The 19,455-nt window shown below is 36.6% G+C and overlaps 1 protein-coding gene across 1 annotated transcript; it reads left to right on the top strand.

Annotated features, from left to right (window-relative positions):
* The first annotated feature begins 4,071 nt into the window (after positions 1-4,071).
* On the top strand, positions 4,072-19,381 carry LOC103704367 (polypyrimidine tract-binding protein homolog 3-like). Its single transcript, XM_026803558.3, has 15 exons — positions 4,072-4,412; positions 4,643-4,727; positions 4,829-4,900; positions 4,992-5,068; positions 10,146-10,230; positions 12,311-12,443; positions 12,675-12,739; positions 12,832-12,881; positions 12,974-13,015; positions 16,838-16,889; positions 17,050-17,101; positions 17,192-17,205; positions 17,351-17,458; positions 17,549-17,692; positions 18,745-19,381. The coding sequence occupies exons 2-15, from the start codon at positions 4,671-4,673 to the stop codon at positions 19,132-19,134; spliced, it is 1,341 nt and encodes a 446-aa protein (XP_026659359.1). The 5' UTR covers positions 4,072-4,412; positions 4,643-4,670; the 3' UTR covers positions 19,135-19,381.
* The last annotated feature ends 74 nt before the right edge of the window (positions 19,382-19,455 follow it).

Raw genomic sequence — 19,455 nt, 5'->3', positions numbered from 1 at the left:
TTTTTTGGCTATGTTCTTATATAAATCCAGATTAGACATGCCAAATCCAAACTTAAGCCTAAACTCAATTTACACCCTACACTTTAACCAATGATAAACCAAAAAGAATCGGATGTTTATTGGTTCATGGGTTGTTACCAACTATTTATTGATCCAATTCAGACTTGATCTTAATTAAGATAAGCGGTGTCTATCATTTTTTGCTTTGTTATCAGGTATTTTTACCAGTCTTAAGACTTAACTGAGGAAAATAGAAGGACAAGTGAGAGGGTGGATCGTGGAGGGGCAAAAGAATCATCACAATTTGTTATTTTCTCATTTATCATACAGATGCTCACTAAATAATTGCTGCCTTCACCATGAGAAGAATTCTTTTCTTCTGCTAATACGAGGAAATAAAAGAGAAAAATTAAGGACACCATATAGAAAGATATATTATATAATCCAACCCGAATTTGGGTATGGTTTAGGTTTTATCCAAATGGTCCTAAGAATCTGGGTCTACCTAGGTCAGCTTGATAACTCGATAGATCAAGGTTTTAAATCCGAATCTTGTATTTTTATTAGGTTAGGAGCAAAATTCACCATCTCGGTATCAGATTCTATATTAATACCATCTTATTACAGTGCCGGTAGGTACGGAACGAGATGGTGAGATATATTGATTATTGATACGGTACGAAACTTTATGCCGGTTCGATACTAATATGGTACATTCGATATGTATGGTTATGATCGGTACGGCAAATTTTGATTAGGAGGAATGGTATAGTATCTAATATTGATACAATAGATAGATTCAATTTTAAATGAGCGGATTTTCCTATTTCTATCCTAAAATACTTTGTTCAATTTGTAAAGGATACAGGCATCATAAAGCCCATCAGTCACTTCGAAGATGCAATCCTAAAAATTTGATCTCTATTTTTACAAACAAGCTAAAACAACTTATCATGATAGAAAAAATCAACCCTTTTGCTACAATTAACTCTTTTAATTTAAAATTGAATCAGAACCAAACTTCCATCATTTAAAGATGGAGAGAAAGGAATCACTTGAAGCAAGGTTGTAGCATTGGTATTATAGTTTCTATCCTCCCTTGAGTCATTATCCAAATCTCGTTCTTGATGGTCAGCTCCTCGGCCCTTGCCTTCTCCACCCTCTAGTACTGATCCATCCTTGCACATAATAATTGAAAAAAAATCGATCAATAGATTTGAATTAAGTCAAACTCCAAACCCTGATTCCCAGAGTTTGGGGAAGATTTCCCGGGATTAGATCTAGGATTAGGGTTTCAAACCTTCCCTATCTGAGCTCCCTCTCGGCGCGCGGCTCGTGACCTTATTTTATAGTAGCCGATGGGAGAGTCTTTCAAATGAAGGTTGGATTGGATCCCATGAGTACTTTCTTCCGCTACATTCAATTAAATCATCAGCCGTCTGTTCAGATGGGTCCCATGGATCAACCGATACAAAAAGCATGTGGAACATGTATTGATATGGGACCCGCAGAAATTGATGAAACCCAATTAAAAAAAAGATCTCTACAGTATGAAGATACGAGCTGATCATAAAAACTGGGCCTCAGGCCTAAATTTTATTTATTTTTAATTGATGGAATTTGTGTAAATTTTGAAATTTTCTGCGCCAAGTCCGGCCATCATCAGCTATCATGAGCGGTGGGATCCGCTAAAGAGGACAAGTGCAGCAAATAACGTGTCGCATGTCATGATCAGTCCAGTCCTCGGGTTCATGATGCAAGGACCATTTGTCTTGATGTATTGGATTGACAGTGCATCGTTAAACATGAAACAGCAAATGGTCCCTCCAGAAGTTGTCCAACGAGGAAACGAAAGATTTCCGAGGTTTTGGTGTGGGCCCCATATTGCTGCTATTTTTTTTTTCTGCGGTTAGAGAGTGCTGCTTCGTGTTTCGAGTGTTTGACTGACTCTTTAATTTTGGCTTTTTTCGGTTCCTTTGACGTGGCCCGCACAAACGTAAAAAGCAGGGTCACATGCCCATAGATTCGGCGGCGGTCAGGTTGTTCTTTTCTTCCTTTTTTTTTTTTTGTTTTTTTGGCGATCAAGTTGGGTTGGTTGAAAAATCGGTCATTCAAGCTTTTGCAACATCTTACGTGCAAGGCCACAAATAGATTAAATTTATAGGCATTTGTAAAAATACAAATATTGGATTGATTTTTTCTCTCTTAAAATTGCATATGTATGTGTATATATATATATATATATATATATATATATATATATATATATATATATATATATATATATATATATATATATATAAGTTTTTTTTATTGTACATTTAGTCTCTCAATGTTACAGCCTATGGACGATGTTAACGATGTTAGTTTTAACCAGCATTTAATTAAGGAGTCTTTATATATATATATATATAGTTAAAAAAGTCTATTTGGATGATTAGGCTAAAATTTTTTATGAGATTTATAGATTGGGCCGGTACAAGTACAACTAGCAAATTTTAGGATTATAGATTGAATTAGACCTATATTCATAAGTATCTAAGAGTTGCTTTGGAGCGGCTGAGAGAGAAATTTAAAAGCTTGTAAAAAATGAGATGAGGCATTGTTAGCCGATTAATTGACAATTATGAATTTATGACAAAAATTATATCCATGTACTAATAAAATTCTTGATATTTTGTATTCAATAAATAATGTACTATTGCATGATTGGATTAAAATATTTCTATAAATGGGGAAATAGATTTGGCATGTTTAACATGGCAATATACTAGCTGGCTTTGTTTTTTGTAAAATTACAGTGTATTGGGTAATGATGAGATGATTCATGTCATACTATCTTGGCCAAAATTTCCCTTATCATTTCTCAGAAAAAGAACTATAACAAAGTGTGTGTAGGATGTAAGGCATATATTCCTATATAAGTTAATTCTGTGCTATTTTAACCCTCCTAATATTTTAGGCTAGTATAGAAGGCCAGGAAGTCAAACTTAACATAAAAAACGGTATACTTCTAGTAATTTATGATGCGGCTAAACCTTTTTATTTGGTAAATACCATGTTTAAATTGATATAATAGACATTATAAGAAAATTGTTAACGTGTGAACAGCACATTTTTCTTCCACATAATACATTATGGGGCTTACACTTCTACTATTCTTGCTCCCGGCATTCACTTTTTGCCGATGACATTTGCATGAGATTGACCTCGATGCACATCAATACTGCTAGTGATCATTATTTTGCAAGCCTTGTGCCATTCTACTTCCAATATTTTCGCTCACTGATTACATAGTTAAGTGAGACTGATATTATTACTATAATTTTACACTATTAAAATACAATATTTATGTTTGTCCATATCTACTAAGAAACAAATAGTGCTGCCAGCTGGATTGTTTTCTTTGCGGCTCATCATGCTAGAGGGTTTCTTTAGGAGAACTAAGCGTCTATTCCTTCTTCTCTTCACGAGCTTCTTTTTTCTGATTTTATTAACTGCACTCATGCATGTTTTATGTGAGGCGCCTTTGTAACAAAAAAAAAAATATTAATTAACTCATTTTATTAGCATACGAAATTATGTGATCAACAATGTGACTTAAGACAACAAAAAATTGTCACATGGCTGATGTGTTTTTGTATTCCTTTATTCTTTATAAGAGGGCAATTTCATGTTTATGTTAAAAAATAATGGGAATTCTTCGCCCCTTAAACAGGAAGATTTCCACACGAACCATTTATACTTCAATCAATTCTGTCCTACAAAAGTGATTCCCTAATTTGATCCAACATTTTCCTTTAACAAAAATCTCCATTCCAGGGGAAGTAATTTCCAAAAAGCTGTACCATTAGATATACCATGGGCCCGAAATGGTCCAAGGGAAGGCGAACTACAGTCCCGCCGAGATAACTTACGCCGCAGGTCCTAATAACAGCCACGCAACCACGGCGCCCCTTCAAATATTTGACGTCGATTTTACCACTTCCACATGGGCGATGCCATCGAACGGCCAGAGTTTTCCTATCTGATGCCTATACCAATTTACCAATCAAATCCTGGGAAAATAGAGAAAGAATCAAACGTTCGTTGTTCCTTCGGGCACCATACGACTTCTAGTCGGAGGTCGCGTACTGGATAAAAGATCGAGTGCTAGGGCAAGGGAAGGGGACGCTCCGTTGCGCCGTTTCGAGCTCAGTCTCGTCCGTCGATGCGCCATTTCTAGGGTTCGAAAGAGAGCTGGAGGGAGGGCGAGAGAGAGAGAGAGAGAGAGAGAGAGAGAGAGAGAGAGAGAGAGAGAGAGAGGGTGGAGAAGGACCCTAGCGAAACCTCATGCTCTGGATTTCATAGAGCTAGCTCGGCTTCCAACTTCTCGGAACCCTCGCAGATCCTCGGAGTTCTCGTCTCCCAAGGTGAGCTCTTGCACTCTCGTTCATTCGTCAGAGAATCGTTGGGTTTCTCCATCTTTCTCTTTGTTTCGCTCCGTTTCGGTGTTCTAATTCGGTTTTAAGAACCCTCTAGGGTTTGTGGCGGTTCCGGTTTTTTTTCTTATTACTTGTTCCGTCTCTTGGAATTGAATATACTATTTATAGTTGTTTTTTTGGCAAAAGAAGTTAAGAAATTGGACATTTTTTGCTGCTAGTTTTGTTTGCAGAAGAGATCGAGCGAGGATGACGGAGCCTTCCAAAGTCATTCACATTCGAAATGTTGGGCATGAAATATCCGAGGTGTTTTTTTATTTTCTTTTTTTGAATGCATTTGTTGAGAGAAAATCATGAAAGCTTCTCTCTTTTCAGTCAATTTGACATCTTTAGTTCTATTCTTACAGAATGACCTTCTCCAGTTAGTTCAGCCATTTGGCCCTGTCAACAAGCTTGTGATGTTACGGGCTAAAAATCAGGTTTTTACACTTTATTGTTTTTCTTTTTGTGATGATTTGTATGGATTGATATTACTCATGGGTTAGCTCTGGTATCTTCCTATTATCTCAGGCTCTTCTCCAGATGCATGATTTGCCTTCTGCTGTTAATGTCCTGCAGTACTACTCAAATGTTCAGCCAAGTGTTAGGTATTGTTATGGATATTTCCCCCATTTGTCTCTTTTGCTTACGTTTCTCTAAAGGGATGTTACATTATGGAGGGGACTTTTTTTTCGTTCTTTATTTACAAGCTTATACGACTATTCTAATATGCATATGATGGTCCAAGGTCTGCTTATGCTGCTGCTGTTCGTTTGAGAAGCATAACGTACAATGGACTATTTTTTTTTTAAGAGGATTCAGGACGAAAATGATCTAGTATAGAAGTAAAGTTGTTAAGTGGACAAAGAATGCACATTTTTATATTTTTATTATTCTGAGAAACATGTACAAAAGTACCATAACGGGTACATTTTTGGGCATTGAGATGGAGTAGTTCTACCATAATTAACACTCTGAGAATTAAATTGCAGGAAGTGGGTAGTGAATTAGAAATTGGTTCTAAAAATCTGATGATATATGAGATGGATTTGAGAACTAATAGCAGTAAATGAGAAATATAGATGAAGTCTCAGGGAAACCACTGCATCAGTTATCAGTGGTTCTCTTGCTGTTTAGTCAAAATTGAACCACATTTCCTTGTTGATCTTGATTAGCTATGATTTTTTTTGAAGTTTCTCACACCATTGTCGTGTTTTCTGGAAAGTAAGCAAGATCCATCTCTCAACTTGATTTCTTGAGAACTTCTAGTAGGAGACAGATTATGTTCCAATATAAGCTAGTAACTTTGCAAACAAGTCAATTATGAACCAAATGTTCGAGGAATTTATGCTACAATATAATGAAAACAATTAGGTTTTCGAGTTATAAAAAACTTTAGCAATATTGTAAATAGGTGCAGTATGTGGGTGGTCAAGGAACCTCATAGTGCATATGCATTACTGCATATATGCATAATATTCTAAACATTTTAAAAAAAATATGAATATATTGTATATAATGCTAATAGCAATAATATATAGTAATTAGTGATTTCTACTTAATACTTGATTCTTGCTAGTAATAATTATAGCATAATTAACATATAAACATTATTAATATACATGTACTTGGCCTACTTGAAACCCACATTCAACCCAACCAGGAGGTTGCACCCACCTTGTTTGAATGAGCCTACATAAACTGATCATATGTATATGGTTGCACAATGCTAAAAGGGCAATATATGCCGTTACATAATGATAAGTAGGCTGCATATTCAACTATAAATGCCAATCCTACTACATATATGTCTACAAAGTAGTAATCAAACTGTCTTTTTAGTCCATATTTGGCTCGAATGTATACAACATAAACTAGCCATTTATATGCTTTATGGTGCAGCCAGTGGACCGCGCACGCATAGGCAGTTACCACATTTTAAAGCAATAAAATTTATAGTCATGTTAGTTGTCGACCTAAAGAAAACAACACTGCAACGAGTTCTAGATTTATATGCTTAAGAATGACGTAATTCTTCCTTCGAAACTCTAAAAATGTTATTCAAATTGGTGCTGCCTTGCATTCTAATAATGAATTCCCAGTTTTTGGTTAGTCACATATATCAATTGCTTGTTATTAGATAACAAAGATGCTGGAATTTCTGTTATAAGTACTTGAAAAATCTCATAAAGGGGATTGTTCTGTGAAAATCAATGTCAAAACAAAAATAAATGAAAGAATTAATTCTTTACAATGTTTTCATCGATAAACCTCTCCTTTTTATCTCAAAGATCTTAAGCCATATGATTGGTAATACCACATAAATGTGCACTTTATTAGTGTTATTTTAGTAACTTATGCAGGCTATCATGTGCCAGGACTTTCTTCTGACCCCAAATCCAACTAAAAACTTTGGGTGCCAGTTCAAACTACAAATAAAAAACAAGTGAAGCTTTAGGCATCTTGCTCACACGTCACATGTGGAGACCCATTTAAACACAGATTTTTTGAAGGCATTTTCTGATAGAATTCTTATTTGTCTGTGAGTTTTCTTTTGAGGTCCTTACTGGGGTTTCCTTTTGAAAATTTCAATCCAGCATTTTCCTTTCTCAGATACTATAGGTTGCCCTTTTTTTGGTACTTAAATATACATTCTTGTCAACAAATAATGTTTTGATTTGATTTAATTTGCTACGAGTGAATGATGACCATAATCTTAACCATTGATTGTTGTCCCAACTATTTGGAGTTGGCTTTATGAATTCTCATTTTCCAAGCACTCCTCTTCAGGCTTCCTTGGATATGGCAACACACTCTTCCCTATCCTTTTTAACTTCCACATATGTTACCCTAGGTTTTCCCTCCTCTTCCTAAGTGTTCTTATTCTTTAGTGCATGTTAAGATGCCTCTCCTTACTTGAATCCTCTTAGATTTTTTTTTTAAAACATGCCTATACCATCTTAGTTTGATTATTCCTTGCATTGTCCTTAAGTTGTGCAACTCATACAATGTTTTTACTCATTTCTTCCTATATTCTACCTAGTTTTACTGCATATCCATCTCAACATTCTTATTTATGCTATACATTTACGGACCTTCTTTATTGCCCAAAATTTCAAGGGATGGAAAACTTTTGCTGGCAAGTTCTGAAAAATTGAGAACACATTTTATTTTCCCTTTTTATTTGAATCCAAATGAGATCCTTGTAATCGGTTTTCTTCTCTCACCATCACTTAATAATATTTATGATGTGGTTTCTACTCCACTAATCACTAGCTGGCTGTACCTAATGATTTGCTCATTTAATAAGCGAATATCCACATACTGTGTTATCATGTTATTTGATCTTAAATAGAATAAGTTGAATGCCAAACACATCCTATTCATTTGGAAGATGAGAAGGGGGAGGGGCTTAAGTTGGTGCTTGACTAATCCTTTGGCTGTGGTGCTACCACATAATGACTATGCATTGCATCATTTCAAATGCTTAACTATGTGGAATTGAAATAAAAAAGGGGGCACTGCATGATTATCTAAAATTTGAACATCCTTTGTTTTAGAGTGATTTTAGTCATGCTTTATATTGTCTGGTCCCTATTCCACACTTTGCAGCTAGTCTTTTAGGATTCCTCCATTTTCTTGAGGTATGAAGTGTGTACTTTCAAAGTGTATCAAAGATAGCTAGGTTAACTCATGGAGGCAAATCTGGCAGTCATGATTGTTGGATCTATAAAGCTGGTTGCCATTGATTAACTGAGCCGGTAAACGTGTTCTAGATTCTCTCAAGGGGTACTTAATGTTGGCTGAATTTGAAATTGAATTTGAGCCCAGTTGAAGTTTAGATATTTTTGAGTTGTTTGAAATTTGATTACTTGAAAATATTACTAGGTCTTGTTGAGTGGTGATGAAAATTTCTTTGTTGAATTCTAGATATTGAGATGAATGAAATGATACAATTGGTTTCCACACTAATGGTGCCAAGAAATTGGTGGCAGTGGATTGCCTTTGACATGGGAACATTGTTAGTGCTAGTCATGTTCTGTTGATATATAGTTTGGTGGCCATGAGCTTCATTGACACTTGAAGCCTACCGGGCCCTACATGACTCCCTTACATGGGTCTAGGTAACTGTTTGGTGAGTTTTGCTATAGTATATTGGGAAAGAAAAGGGGCTCTATCAATCATAGAAATTGACTTTGCTATATGATCCTTGAAAAGTGGTGTATATATGAGGGACAATTTCAGTATGGTTTGCGCAAAAGAGTAGCCTCTATTAGATACCTTCATGGTTTAAGTCAAATAAGTCCATTGAAATGCTTGATTCTTGGTGTAAGCAATCATGCTTCTTCCATTTCTTTAAAGCAAGCGACTTTTTTATTTTGTTTTTTGATAATCTTTTGAAATTTGTTGATCACCTTTCTTTGTAGAAGTATATGTAATTGTGTTCATGTTTTGAAAATAAATTTGTATGTGACACAATGATTCAATATCTCCTAGATCACTTATTATTTGCCTATTAGATTGTAAAATCTTGACCTTTATTTTTTTGTTTGACATGCATCATTGTCCTTCCTAAATGCGGAACTCCTCAAACTTTGTCTCACACACAATGAATGGCTTCGGAAACATCCCCAATCTCACATAATATAAATCAAGATTAGCCAAATTGGTATTAGGGCGCATATTGTCTGACGACAGTTTTGGTATGTTACCAGTACATATCGCACCAAGCTGAGGTGTACCGAAGACAAAAAAAAATAGGAGAAGAGTGGGGAGGGGGAGAAACATTAACCCTAACCCCAACCTTAGAAGGAGGAGAACTAGGGGAGAGAGAGAGATGAAGAGGAGAATGAGGGAGAGGGAGAGGGAGAAGAGGGAGGAAAGGGAGGGGGAGAGAGGCGTACCGAGGGACAAGCATCGACCTCGATCAAGGGCGATGGCGTTGGCACTGTTTGAGGGCTTGAGAATAGTGCCGGATTATGGGCGAGGGCATTGGCATCAACATCGATTGCAGGAGAGATCGTCCAAACTGTTGATTGAGGAAGAGGGTGTTGGTGTCCGCATCTATCGAGAGATCGCCAGGGGGGCGAGAGAGAAGAATTGAGAGAGCTAGAGAGCTGGAGAGAAGCTTCGAGAGGCCGCTCGATGATTTTATATAAAAAAAAGAAGAAAAGGAACTGGATTGAATCGAATGGCTGAACCATGCTGGTTATTGGCCGGTCCTATTCGGTACGTTTGCAACCGCACAGTGCAGCACAGTTCGGTAGTCATTGGTATAAACTAAGGAACTCTTAAGGGTTCTTGTTATTTTCAATGCTTTAAGTTTCTTTGAAATGGCATTTTTTAGCTTTCCATCTGCAGCTGTCATGGCCATCATGTACATAAAATATTATAGGGCAATGGCATAGCTTGTGATGTATGTTTGCTTGTAATATCTAACGGCTAGTGTTCTGTATGACTTGGTATTATTTGTTTGGTTCTCTTTGACTGTGGATGATTGGAGCCCTGAGATTTAACTGAAATGGGTTAGCTTGAACTCTCATATGCGAAAAACCCTGTCTTAGATTCAATACTACTTTTTATTTTTATTTTTTTAAATTTCTTCTAGAAAAGTTTACAAGTTTCTGACTTTGGTTGAATATCAAAAAAAGTTATCTGACCTGGGTTACAATTTTGCAATTTAAGGGGAAGGAATGTTTACATCCAATTTTCTTCGCATCAGGAGCTGACTACAGCAGACCAGAACTCTCAAGGACGGAGGGGAGATCAGGTTAGCAATTGAATTAGTGAATTAACTTTAGTTGTATGTACAAATGTGATTTTATAATTCCATATTCGAGAAGGTTAAATTTCAAAAGAGGGCATCCTACTTGTTATCTTTATGTTTATTGACTGTTTGAGATGGTTTGGACAGTTTATTAGCAATGGGCAACCTTGATAGACTACAGCCTGAGAATTATTGTGCCCCCTCCTACATTTCTGTTGTTATGTCTTATATTGAACTTAAGAACCTATCCATTATGGTATCATTTGTACATCAATTAGGAAATATAGGCCCACGATTTTCATGCAGCACAAAAATGATTGCTTGGCAGTTATTCTCCCCACCTTCTTTCGAGTCAAATGTAGTGTGAATTCGTTCCCTTTTCAGCAAAATTGTCCAGTTCTTGGCTATGATAATGAATTTACAAAATTGGATTTTCTTGGTTCTTATAGAAAAAGTCCACTCTTGAATACATCTGACCAGTTTGTGTTTTGCGTACTGAAAGTACTTTGTAAACAGTAGACTAGGTAGTAGTGTCTACAAATTGCATTTCGATTTTAAATTGTAAACCATTTTTGCTGAAAGGAACTTTAGTGCTTCCCAACCAACCAACTTATAAGGGGTTGTGTTGAAAAATGTGGATCATGTCTTATTGACAGAGTCAATCTCATGCATATGGGAAAAGGCTTAGTCAAGGGTGTTATAGGAGAGTCAATCTCATGCATATGGGAACCAGCCAAATCAACATGGTATCCTGCGAAAGAACAGAGAATCAATGGGTTGTGAATCATACAGAAATAGAGGCTCCTTGCCTTGAGCCTGAAGTCATTGGTGGAAGCGCAGATGGTTGGAACGTTGCAACCATCATCCTTGGACCCAGAATATAGAGCTTTTCCCTGCAACCTGGAGGATGGAGATGAGCTCAAGATAGATTAAAGGCAACGAAATCGGCATATATAAAAAAGCACTCTTACAGAGGCAATGACATCGCGTACTCCGTGTGCATCTTCCAGAGGATCATCCCTTTTTCAGAGTGGGGAACTATCACAATGTTAGATCCTCAAATTCTAACTGGAAGGGCACTGCCTTTTATAAACATATCATCCATGTCAAATGTTCCAAACATGCCTATGCAGTCCTTTAGCTATTGCAGGATAGAGCTGCTGTTTGTGATCAGCAATTCATGCTAGATATATTTGGCATTGAGAGGACTATTTGGTTTTTAATGGCCGAGAAAGTGTGTAGTTTTAATTATGTAATTGTGGATTTGATCGTTAATGCTATTTTTGGAAGGTATTATTATTAAATCAACAATTAGTCATGAAACTTAGTATGATCTTTGGTATTTGTTGCTCTGTTAAGCATTTTGATTATAGAACATTACTTCTCATGTTTCAGATAACTGCTAATAGTGGATGCTATTTTCTTATCAAAAAAAAAGGAGGATGCTATTTAGTGACCTGCTATGGTTTGTATGTATTTTAGAATTGTATTTTATGGATTGACATCCTGGAAGATCATTAGTATTTTCTGTAGCTATTAGAAAACCTGTGTTTACAAACTGTAGATAATGTGTATGAGGTTGAATTATCAATGTATTATGGGGAGCATATCCGGCATACTTAATTAACTTGGAAAGTGCTTATAGTGCACTTTGTGTGTGTGTTTTTTTTTGGGGGGGGGGGCGTTCTATGTAAATGCTCAGGCATATATTGCATTCTTATTGGTCATTAATTATATTGTTCTAGGCCAACTGTGAGAGACATGATCAGGCATATCATTTGTTGCCAAACTTGTTGATAATGGTAATAATGATTTGATCTAGTTACAGGGTTAGTTGCATGACTGGGAGCAGAGAAATATTTTAGCAAATTTTGCTTGAGGACTTTTTAATAATTTATCTGTTTCTCTATATCTATCTTATTTTTTCACCTATCTATTCGCCTCTATACAAGCTTATGCATGGCTGAATATTTTAGCAATTTATTCTCTCTCTCTCTACACTTTCTGCTCGTTTCAACTATACATTCCTCTCTATTTATTCTTCTCTCTATGTCTCTATGATTCTCTGCTATTGGTTACTCAGGATTCACAACCCAACCGAATCCTCTTGGTTACAATTCATCACATGCTTTATCCTATAACAGTGGAAGTTCTGCATCAAGTGTTTTCTCCTCATGGATTTGTGGAGAAGATCGTTACATTTCAGAAGTCAGCTGGTTAGTTTCTTCAAGTCTTCTCGCCCTTTTTCTCTTTTAAGTCTGTGGTTTTTAGTATCTGCTTGGGTGGATCTTGTATTATATTTTTGGTTGTATATTTGTTTAAAATATTTTCTCCCAGTTTGATTGCTCCCTGTAATTGCTGATTTAGATTTCATGATTCCTGCTTTTTTTCATGTAAGGAAGACTGTTCAGTTGATATTTAAAATGTTCCTTTGTCTAATTGTGTAGGTTTTCAAGCCCTTATCCAATATCAATCACGACAGAGTGCTCTGCAAGCAAGTACTGCTTTGCAAGTATGAAAATTTTATTCTGTTTAGTTTCTGTATTTGTTTGAAGCCTTTGGACCAGGAACCTGATATTAATGATGGTGCGGTTACTTCTGTAGGGGCGCAATATATATGATGGTTGCTGTCAGCTAGATATACAGTTTTCGAAGTAAGTTCCTGTTAGACTGACATTTTGTTGATTATTTCTTTTTTCCCCATGATATAGATTTCTTACTGGTTTCTTTTCCTGTTCAAATCCAGTCTCAATGAGTTGCAAGTTAATTACAACAATGAGCGCTCTAGGTATGTTGATAAGTGAAATGCCGTTTGATTTATTTGATATTAAGAAAAATGCTGTATTTGATTATTTGATGTCAGTTCAAGCAAACTGACTATTGTGAGAAGTCTATTGTTAACGGTAATTACATTTAAGTTGGCCAATTCTTTTTTTGTGGACAAGAAACAAAAATCAAAATGTATGAGAAGATGTCAGCAAATCCTTTCAAATATTTGACAAAGGGTAAAAAAAGAACCAAAATTAATATGATTTTTTTTGTGGGTGTTTTTTGTTTTGTTTATTTTTTGGTTGGGGGGGGGGGGTTAAGAATAGAGGGACACTTTTAGTGAAAAATTGTGTCCTCTTGCCTATCACCCATGAGAACACCTATAGGGCATTGAAAGCTTTGTAAAACGCTATGCCAAAATTACCTCCACTATTCCTTATCCATATTCTGAATTATATGGCATTTAGTATTCAGGCTTACATGCTCCTATCTTCCACTCTCACATTTAATGTTAGATTGGCTTAGATTTTAGGCTTTTCATTGCCAACAAGGAGAACAGGAACTTGAGTTGATCAAGCATATTATCCTAAATGGACTTGATGGTCTGTAATCTTGTCCCCTACGAAGAGAGCGATGTTTTTATGTTAAATGTTGACTTCTTTTTTTGCAATGATATTAATTGTGAGGTTTCTTTCTGATGTAATTGTACCACATAAAAGGCTTGAGTTTTGTGGGGATCATGGGATTCCAGCAACAACCTATAACCTTCTTCATTTGATACTAGTCAATTTAAAGGAATTAGGTATGCTATTTGCATATTTTTATGTTGTTTTATAATCTGCTTCCAATGTTAACTACCTGAATTAGTGCCTTCTTCCTGGACGTCTTTTTATGAGATAGGGGCCTGTTTTGAAACTAGAAGGCTTACTTATGTGGATGGAAACCCGAGTTCTGGGTTATGTAGTTTAATGCATTTGAAGAGGATTTCCAACTGATAGCATTAAGTACCTTTTTTTTGTTAATAACAAGAAGGGCTAATCCCCACCTACTATCCTATACCCACCCCATCCCACTTAGTCGAGAACCTAGTCTCCTGTGCATACCGAGCCATTGCTCATAGAACCGGGGATTTACTAATTGGGCCGTAAAACAAGGGTGTTGGGACCCACAATCGAACCCATGACCTCTTGCTTGGAGGGCAAGAGGAGATACCATCCAAACTAAAGTTCGGTGGTGTCGCATTAAGCACTTTACCACCTCGATAGTAATAGATCTTTAGAAAGCAAGAATGGAAAATAATCCCCTGGCATTTCATACAAACATAATCTGTGCTATCATAGAAAACATGCAGTTGACCTTAAATCTTCTCATCTCCTTGGGTTTATTTAACAAGTTCTATACACCACCTCTGCTGCAGAAGTAAACCAATCAAGGTCCGCCGTACCGGTCCGGATCGGCGTACCGGTGGCCGGCCGGACCGGTACGGTACCGGTCCGGACCACTTTCTTTCCCATCAAAAAAAAAAAAAAAACCACAGCGAGGCGCTGTGGTCCCCCCCCCCCCCCCAAAAAAAAACACCGTACCGGTGCGAACCGGCCGGTTCGCACCGGTACGAGGCCGGTACCAAGCGGTACCGGCCGGTACGGTCTCCGTACCGGCCGGTTCACAGAAGAAAACCGGAAATACCGGTTTTCATCTGTGTCCGGTACCGGTCAGGGACCGGACCGGTACGTACCGGCCCGTACCGGCCGGTACGGACCGGTACGGCATTCCTTGAAACCAATAATCACTAACTGATGCCTAATAATCTAAGTGCAACATTAAAAACTTAGACTAATCAACTCCTTATTGTCAAACTAAAACCTACTTTTCTGTCCTTTCAAACACTAAAGCTCATCAATGCGTCAAACCACTTAGACCTAGCCATGTACTTACATTTCCCTCAGATAACCGGGTCTCTCCATCTTGCTCATTTATTCATACGCCTATGTCTGCATGCTAAATCCTCCTGCATTCATTTCCTCTGTTATATTCTGCAATGGCAAGCCACTTTTTCCTAATTGACAAGATGACTCTAGCGTTGTATTATTCACCTCCATCCAACACTAACAACCCTGGTAAAAGAAAGCCAAAAAAAGGACAATACATTAGAATGTTTCTTGAAAAGGCCATGGCTTAAATCTAATTATTGGCGAATAAATTAGTGGAGGATTGGCATGAAATTATGCCCATAAAAAAAGCTTCAAAACTTGATATGCATTCTAAATCTTTATCAGTATGGAAACTCAAGTTCTTATCTTAAAACATCAAATAGCCATATCAAAGCACATACGAATTCAAGAGGATCTGTACTCCAAATCCAGTGAGATGCCTGAAGTGTCATATTTCTCTTTTGTTGTTAATATTTGTTTCATCTTCTTTCTTCCCCTACTTTATCCATTACAGTATAACTAGTTGGATCCATTTTCTTGTCAGAAAAATTGTTATTATTATTTTTTGTTTCAAGAGTAGGTATTTCAATATTTGATATGATAATGGTAAAGAATAACTAATTCATATCTACTTTTACTATTATTGCCGAACAATGAGCATAAAGTGGTCAAATCTAAATTGTAGCGTACATTCACAAGTTTATGGGATTTGAATGGATTATCAATAGATTTAAAATATTTTTATTTAATCATGCATTTGAAATATTTTTATTAATATCAATATGCCATATTTAGCATGGTTCAAATACTGGACATTACAACAATTTTGAAAAAATTCTATCATGTTAAAGGATACACAATTTGCAAATTTTATTTGTTATATATGCATAATCACTGCTATAATGCTATTATAGAACTATGATAGTCGCCATTATTTGATAGTGTCAAGCATTCAAGAGTTTAAACGCAATAGAATTTGTATTTCAAAAATAATTTTTCTAAGAAGCAATTATTTTGTTGCTGTAAGCCATTATGTTTTCTGGAAACTGTCACAAACATATAAGAAATCTATTGTTAAGTTAAATCCAAAATGTTTTTATAATAATTCATCAAATGAAATTATGACAGTTTATAATGATTTTAGATCATTACCATTACATAGCGATAGCAATGTTGTTATAATCACGTGGTCTCATTGTTTTTCCATTTTTTGTAGCCCCCAACCCATGGTGGCCCCTTTTTAGGAAAAGGAGAAAAGAGGCTGCAATCTTGCTGTGCCCTTGTACAAAATCAAGTTGGTGATTGTCATTTAAAAGAAAGCACTGGTTCCCTTAATTGACAAAATGATCTTATTCGACGTGGCCATATCTAACACTTCCACTTCTTCAGTCAAGTTACAACCATTCCCCTTCATCATATAAGCTGGAGGCTTAAATGTGTGATATTTACTAATGATCTCATGATCATCTATTTCAATTTCATTTGAAAACCTATTAACTAAATTTCAGTGAAAAACTAAACATCCACTTAAATTAGAGTAGGGGGAAATTGATATTGGGCGATTTTCTATGAATGTTGTTTTTCAAAGCAAGAGGGCATCATTATATGTTTGAGGGGTTCGTATTGAAGTTGACCCTCCTGTGACTTTTCAATGCAGCTTACTTAGACTGCTCCCTTTCTTCTGGTAAGCTTTTTTACAGAAAAACTCCCATCACCAGGATTTCTTTTGAGGTTGTCCAATTTTAGTGTTGGTTTGATTAATAACTATGTTATGTAAGGAACAATAAATTATTGTATCTGGGTCTTTCTTTTTGTTCATTTGTCGGCTTCTCTTTGTATTCGATGTTCTTTTCATTTATCTTAATACAGATTTTGTTATTTTGTTGAATGTGTCCATTGTCTTTGTTCAGAGATTTCACAAATCCATCATTACCTACCGAACAGAGAGGAAGATCATCACAGGTGCGTTGCAGTTTCATTGCCTTTGTTTATTCTTATTCATCTATCTTTAGCATCTCGCTCTAGTAGTCAAATCCAAACATGTAGCTTTTTCGAAGCTTAATTTTTCTCTTAATATTTTGTATCGTTTATTATCTCATTTCTTTGTTTTGTTTTGTGACAGTCTGGATATGGTGATGCTGGGGGTCTGTACGCACTCCAACCTGGAGCAAGAGGTGCCAATTCTAAGCTTCTCTCTCACTGAAATCTTTACTCATCATCCATTTGCTGATAGGTGCTCTTTTTTTTTTGTTCTTTTGTTTCAGTTGCATTTGCACAGGTGAGTATTACTCAGCCAAGTCTGAGTTGTTAACATCTTCTGTTTTTTTGGTGATGCCGTTTTCTTAATTTCTCATATTGTTAATTTGAGTAACGTGCAACTTCATTTACATTTTTGCATGTGATGCTATAACTGTTTTCATTAGATGGGCAATGCTGCGGCAATTGCAGCTGCATTTGGTGGTGGTTTGCCTCCTGGAATAAGTGGTACTAATGACAGGTGCACAATCTTAGTCACTAATTTGAATCCTGATGTAAGCCCAGCCCTCCCCATTCTATGGTTTTTCTCCTTGCTCTAGCTCCCACAAGGCTGCTCAATCCTTCAATCTGTATTTTTACTGCAGCAAATTGATGAGGATAAGCTTTTTAATTTATTTTCAATATATGGCAACATCATGAGAATCAAGCTACTGCGCAATAAACCAGATCATGCACTTGTTCAAATGGCGGACGGATTTCAAGCTGAATTGGCTGTACATTTCTTGAAGGTTTGATTGCTCTTGCCATTTTTTTAACTTTATTAGCTGTAATTGTAAAATCACCATTTGATCTCCGAGATATGGATGATGTCGGTAAAAAAATTAGTCACAAGAATGTTAATTTTTCTTCAATTGAATTTAACAAGTCATTAAATCTCAGAAAATATTCACTTGCTGGTTTCCTAACTGTTATGTCTTGACATGATTGGTAAACCTGTATGGTGGATGAGTCCTCCTATGGACTTAAGAATGAAAAATGACAGAGGGCAACCATAGACAGACGAAAGGGTGATTCTCGGCAATAGTTATTTTTGTTTTTCTATAACATGCTTGAATAACTCAGTATTGATATTCCATGACAATTTGGAGTTTAATTACCTGCTGTCCTACCATGCTTTAAAAGCCTTGTCGATTTATCCACTAAATTAAAAAAAAGCCTTTTAGTTTCTGATGTAACTGTGTGATGTCATGCTTCTTTTTTACTGTGACCTGAATATCCTTTATTCATCAATTTTCCAACTTTTCTACTTGTGCCATCAATAGAAGCATTTTTTTCATGAATTCCATGTCTCTTTTGTCAGAATCTTCAACCGTGTTTCGATTTTCATCTCTAGCATCTACTCTTAAGCCTGCACGCTCTGCTGAAATAGATAAAGCAAGCCACTACATTACTTCTTCCCTTGTGCATGCCTCATGTCACTGACAGAGTGCTTATGTACGCAATGTGAAACAAAAGATCATCCGGTACCTTTATGACTCCTACTCAATGCTATTGTATGAACCATTTGCACCAATAGGACCAGCAAGCACAGAATGCTCCAGGATGTCCACAGGCACAAAGAAACAAAAATATAACTTTCATACAATACATGTTCCTGTGAATATAATAAATTCCTTTCCCTTCTCTCTCATCATAATTTTGAAAGTTGGCGCCAGGCTGGTCTAACACTGATGCTTATAGCTTACCTGCTTGTTTCTGGCTTGATCTGGCCTCATTACTTTGAATAAGAAATACCTTGCATCGTCCTGTTTGATTTCATTTTTCCCCCCTACTATGGCAGGGTGCAATGTTGTTTGGGAAGAGGATGGAGGTGAACTTCTCGAAGTATCCAAACATCACGCCAGCCCCTGACACCCACGAGTATGCTGGGTCCAGCCTTAACCGCTTCAACAACAATGCAGTTAAAAATTACCGATATTGCTGTTCCCCAACCAAAATGATCCATGTTTCAGCTCTCCCTCAAGACATCACAGAGGATGAAGTTGTAACTCACCTGGAGGAGCATGGCACAATTGTGAACAGCAAAATTTTTGAGGTCAATGGGAAGAAGCAGGCCCTGGTTCTGTTCGAGAATGAGGAACAAGCTACCGAGGCTCTTGTATGTAAGCACGCAAGCACCATTGACCGGTCAGTCATTCGGATATCCTTCTCCCAGCTCCAGAGTATTTAAACCTTGGAGATATAGGGGAGAAAATGGTGAGTGTGCTCCTTTTTTTGTTCTTCTTGGTATTAGCAAACATTGGTTGTCGTCGGAAGATGGCTGTGGCACATTTTTGGATTTGTATTTTAAGTTAGGTTTCTACAACAAGTCAGAATGACAATGGCTTTAATTGGTATGTATTTGTTGGATTCTAGGCATCTTTGACATCCTGAGTGGCGTTAAGTTCGTGTTATTGAAAGGCTTCTTTTCAGGGTTATTTTGGGGCGGAGGAGTTCATATGTAGTAATGGCATGTGTTCTTTTTAGGATTTCTGTTTCTCATATTTTGTTT

Source organism: Phoenix dactylifera, chromosome 2 (genome assembly GCF_051530095.1).
Source record: "Phoenix dactylifera cultivar Ajwa chromosome 2, Ajwa_hap1_PhDact_Kaust_v1.1, whole genome shotgun sequence".
Lineage (NCBI taxonomy): Eukaryota > Viridiplantae > Streptophyta > Magnoliopsida > Arecales > Arecaceae > Phoenix > Phoenix dactylifera.
This window is presented reverse-complemented; position numbering and strand designations above follow the sequence as displayed.

Coding starts and splice junctions, on each gene's coding strand:
- LOC103704367 (XM_026803558.3), top strand. CDS start 4,671: ATGACGGAGCCTTCCAAAGTCATTCACATTCGAAATGTTGGGCATGAA. Junction 4,901..4,991: donor TGTTACGGGCTAAAAATCAG/GTTTTTACACTT, acceptor CTATTATCTCAG/GCTCTTCTCCAGATGCATGA. Junction 12,740..12,831: donor AAGCAAGTACTGCTTTGCAA/GTATGAAAATTT, acceptor TTACTTCTGTAG/GGGCGCAATATATATGATGG.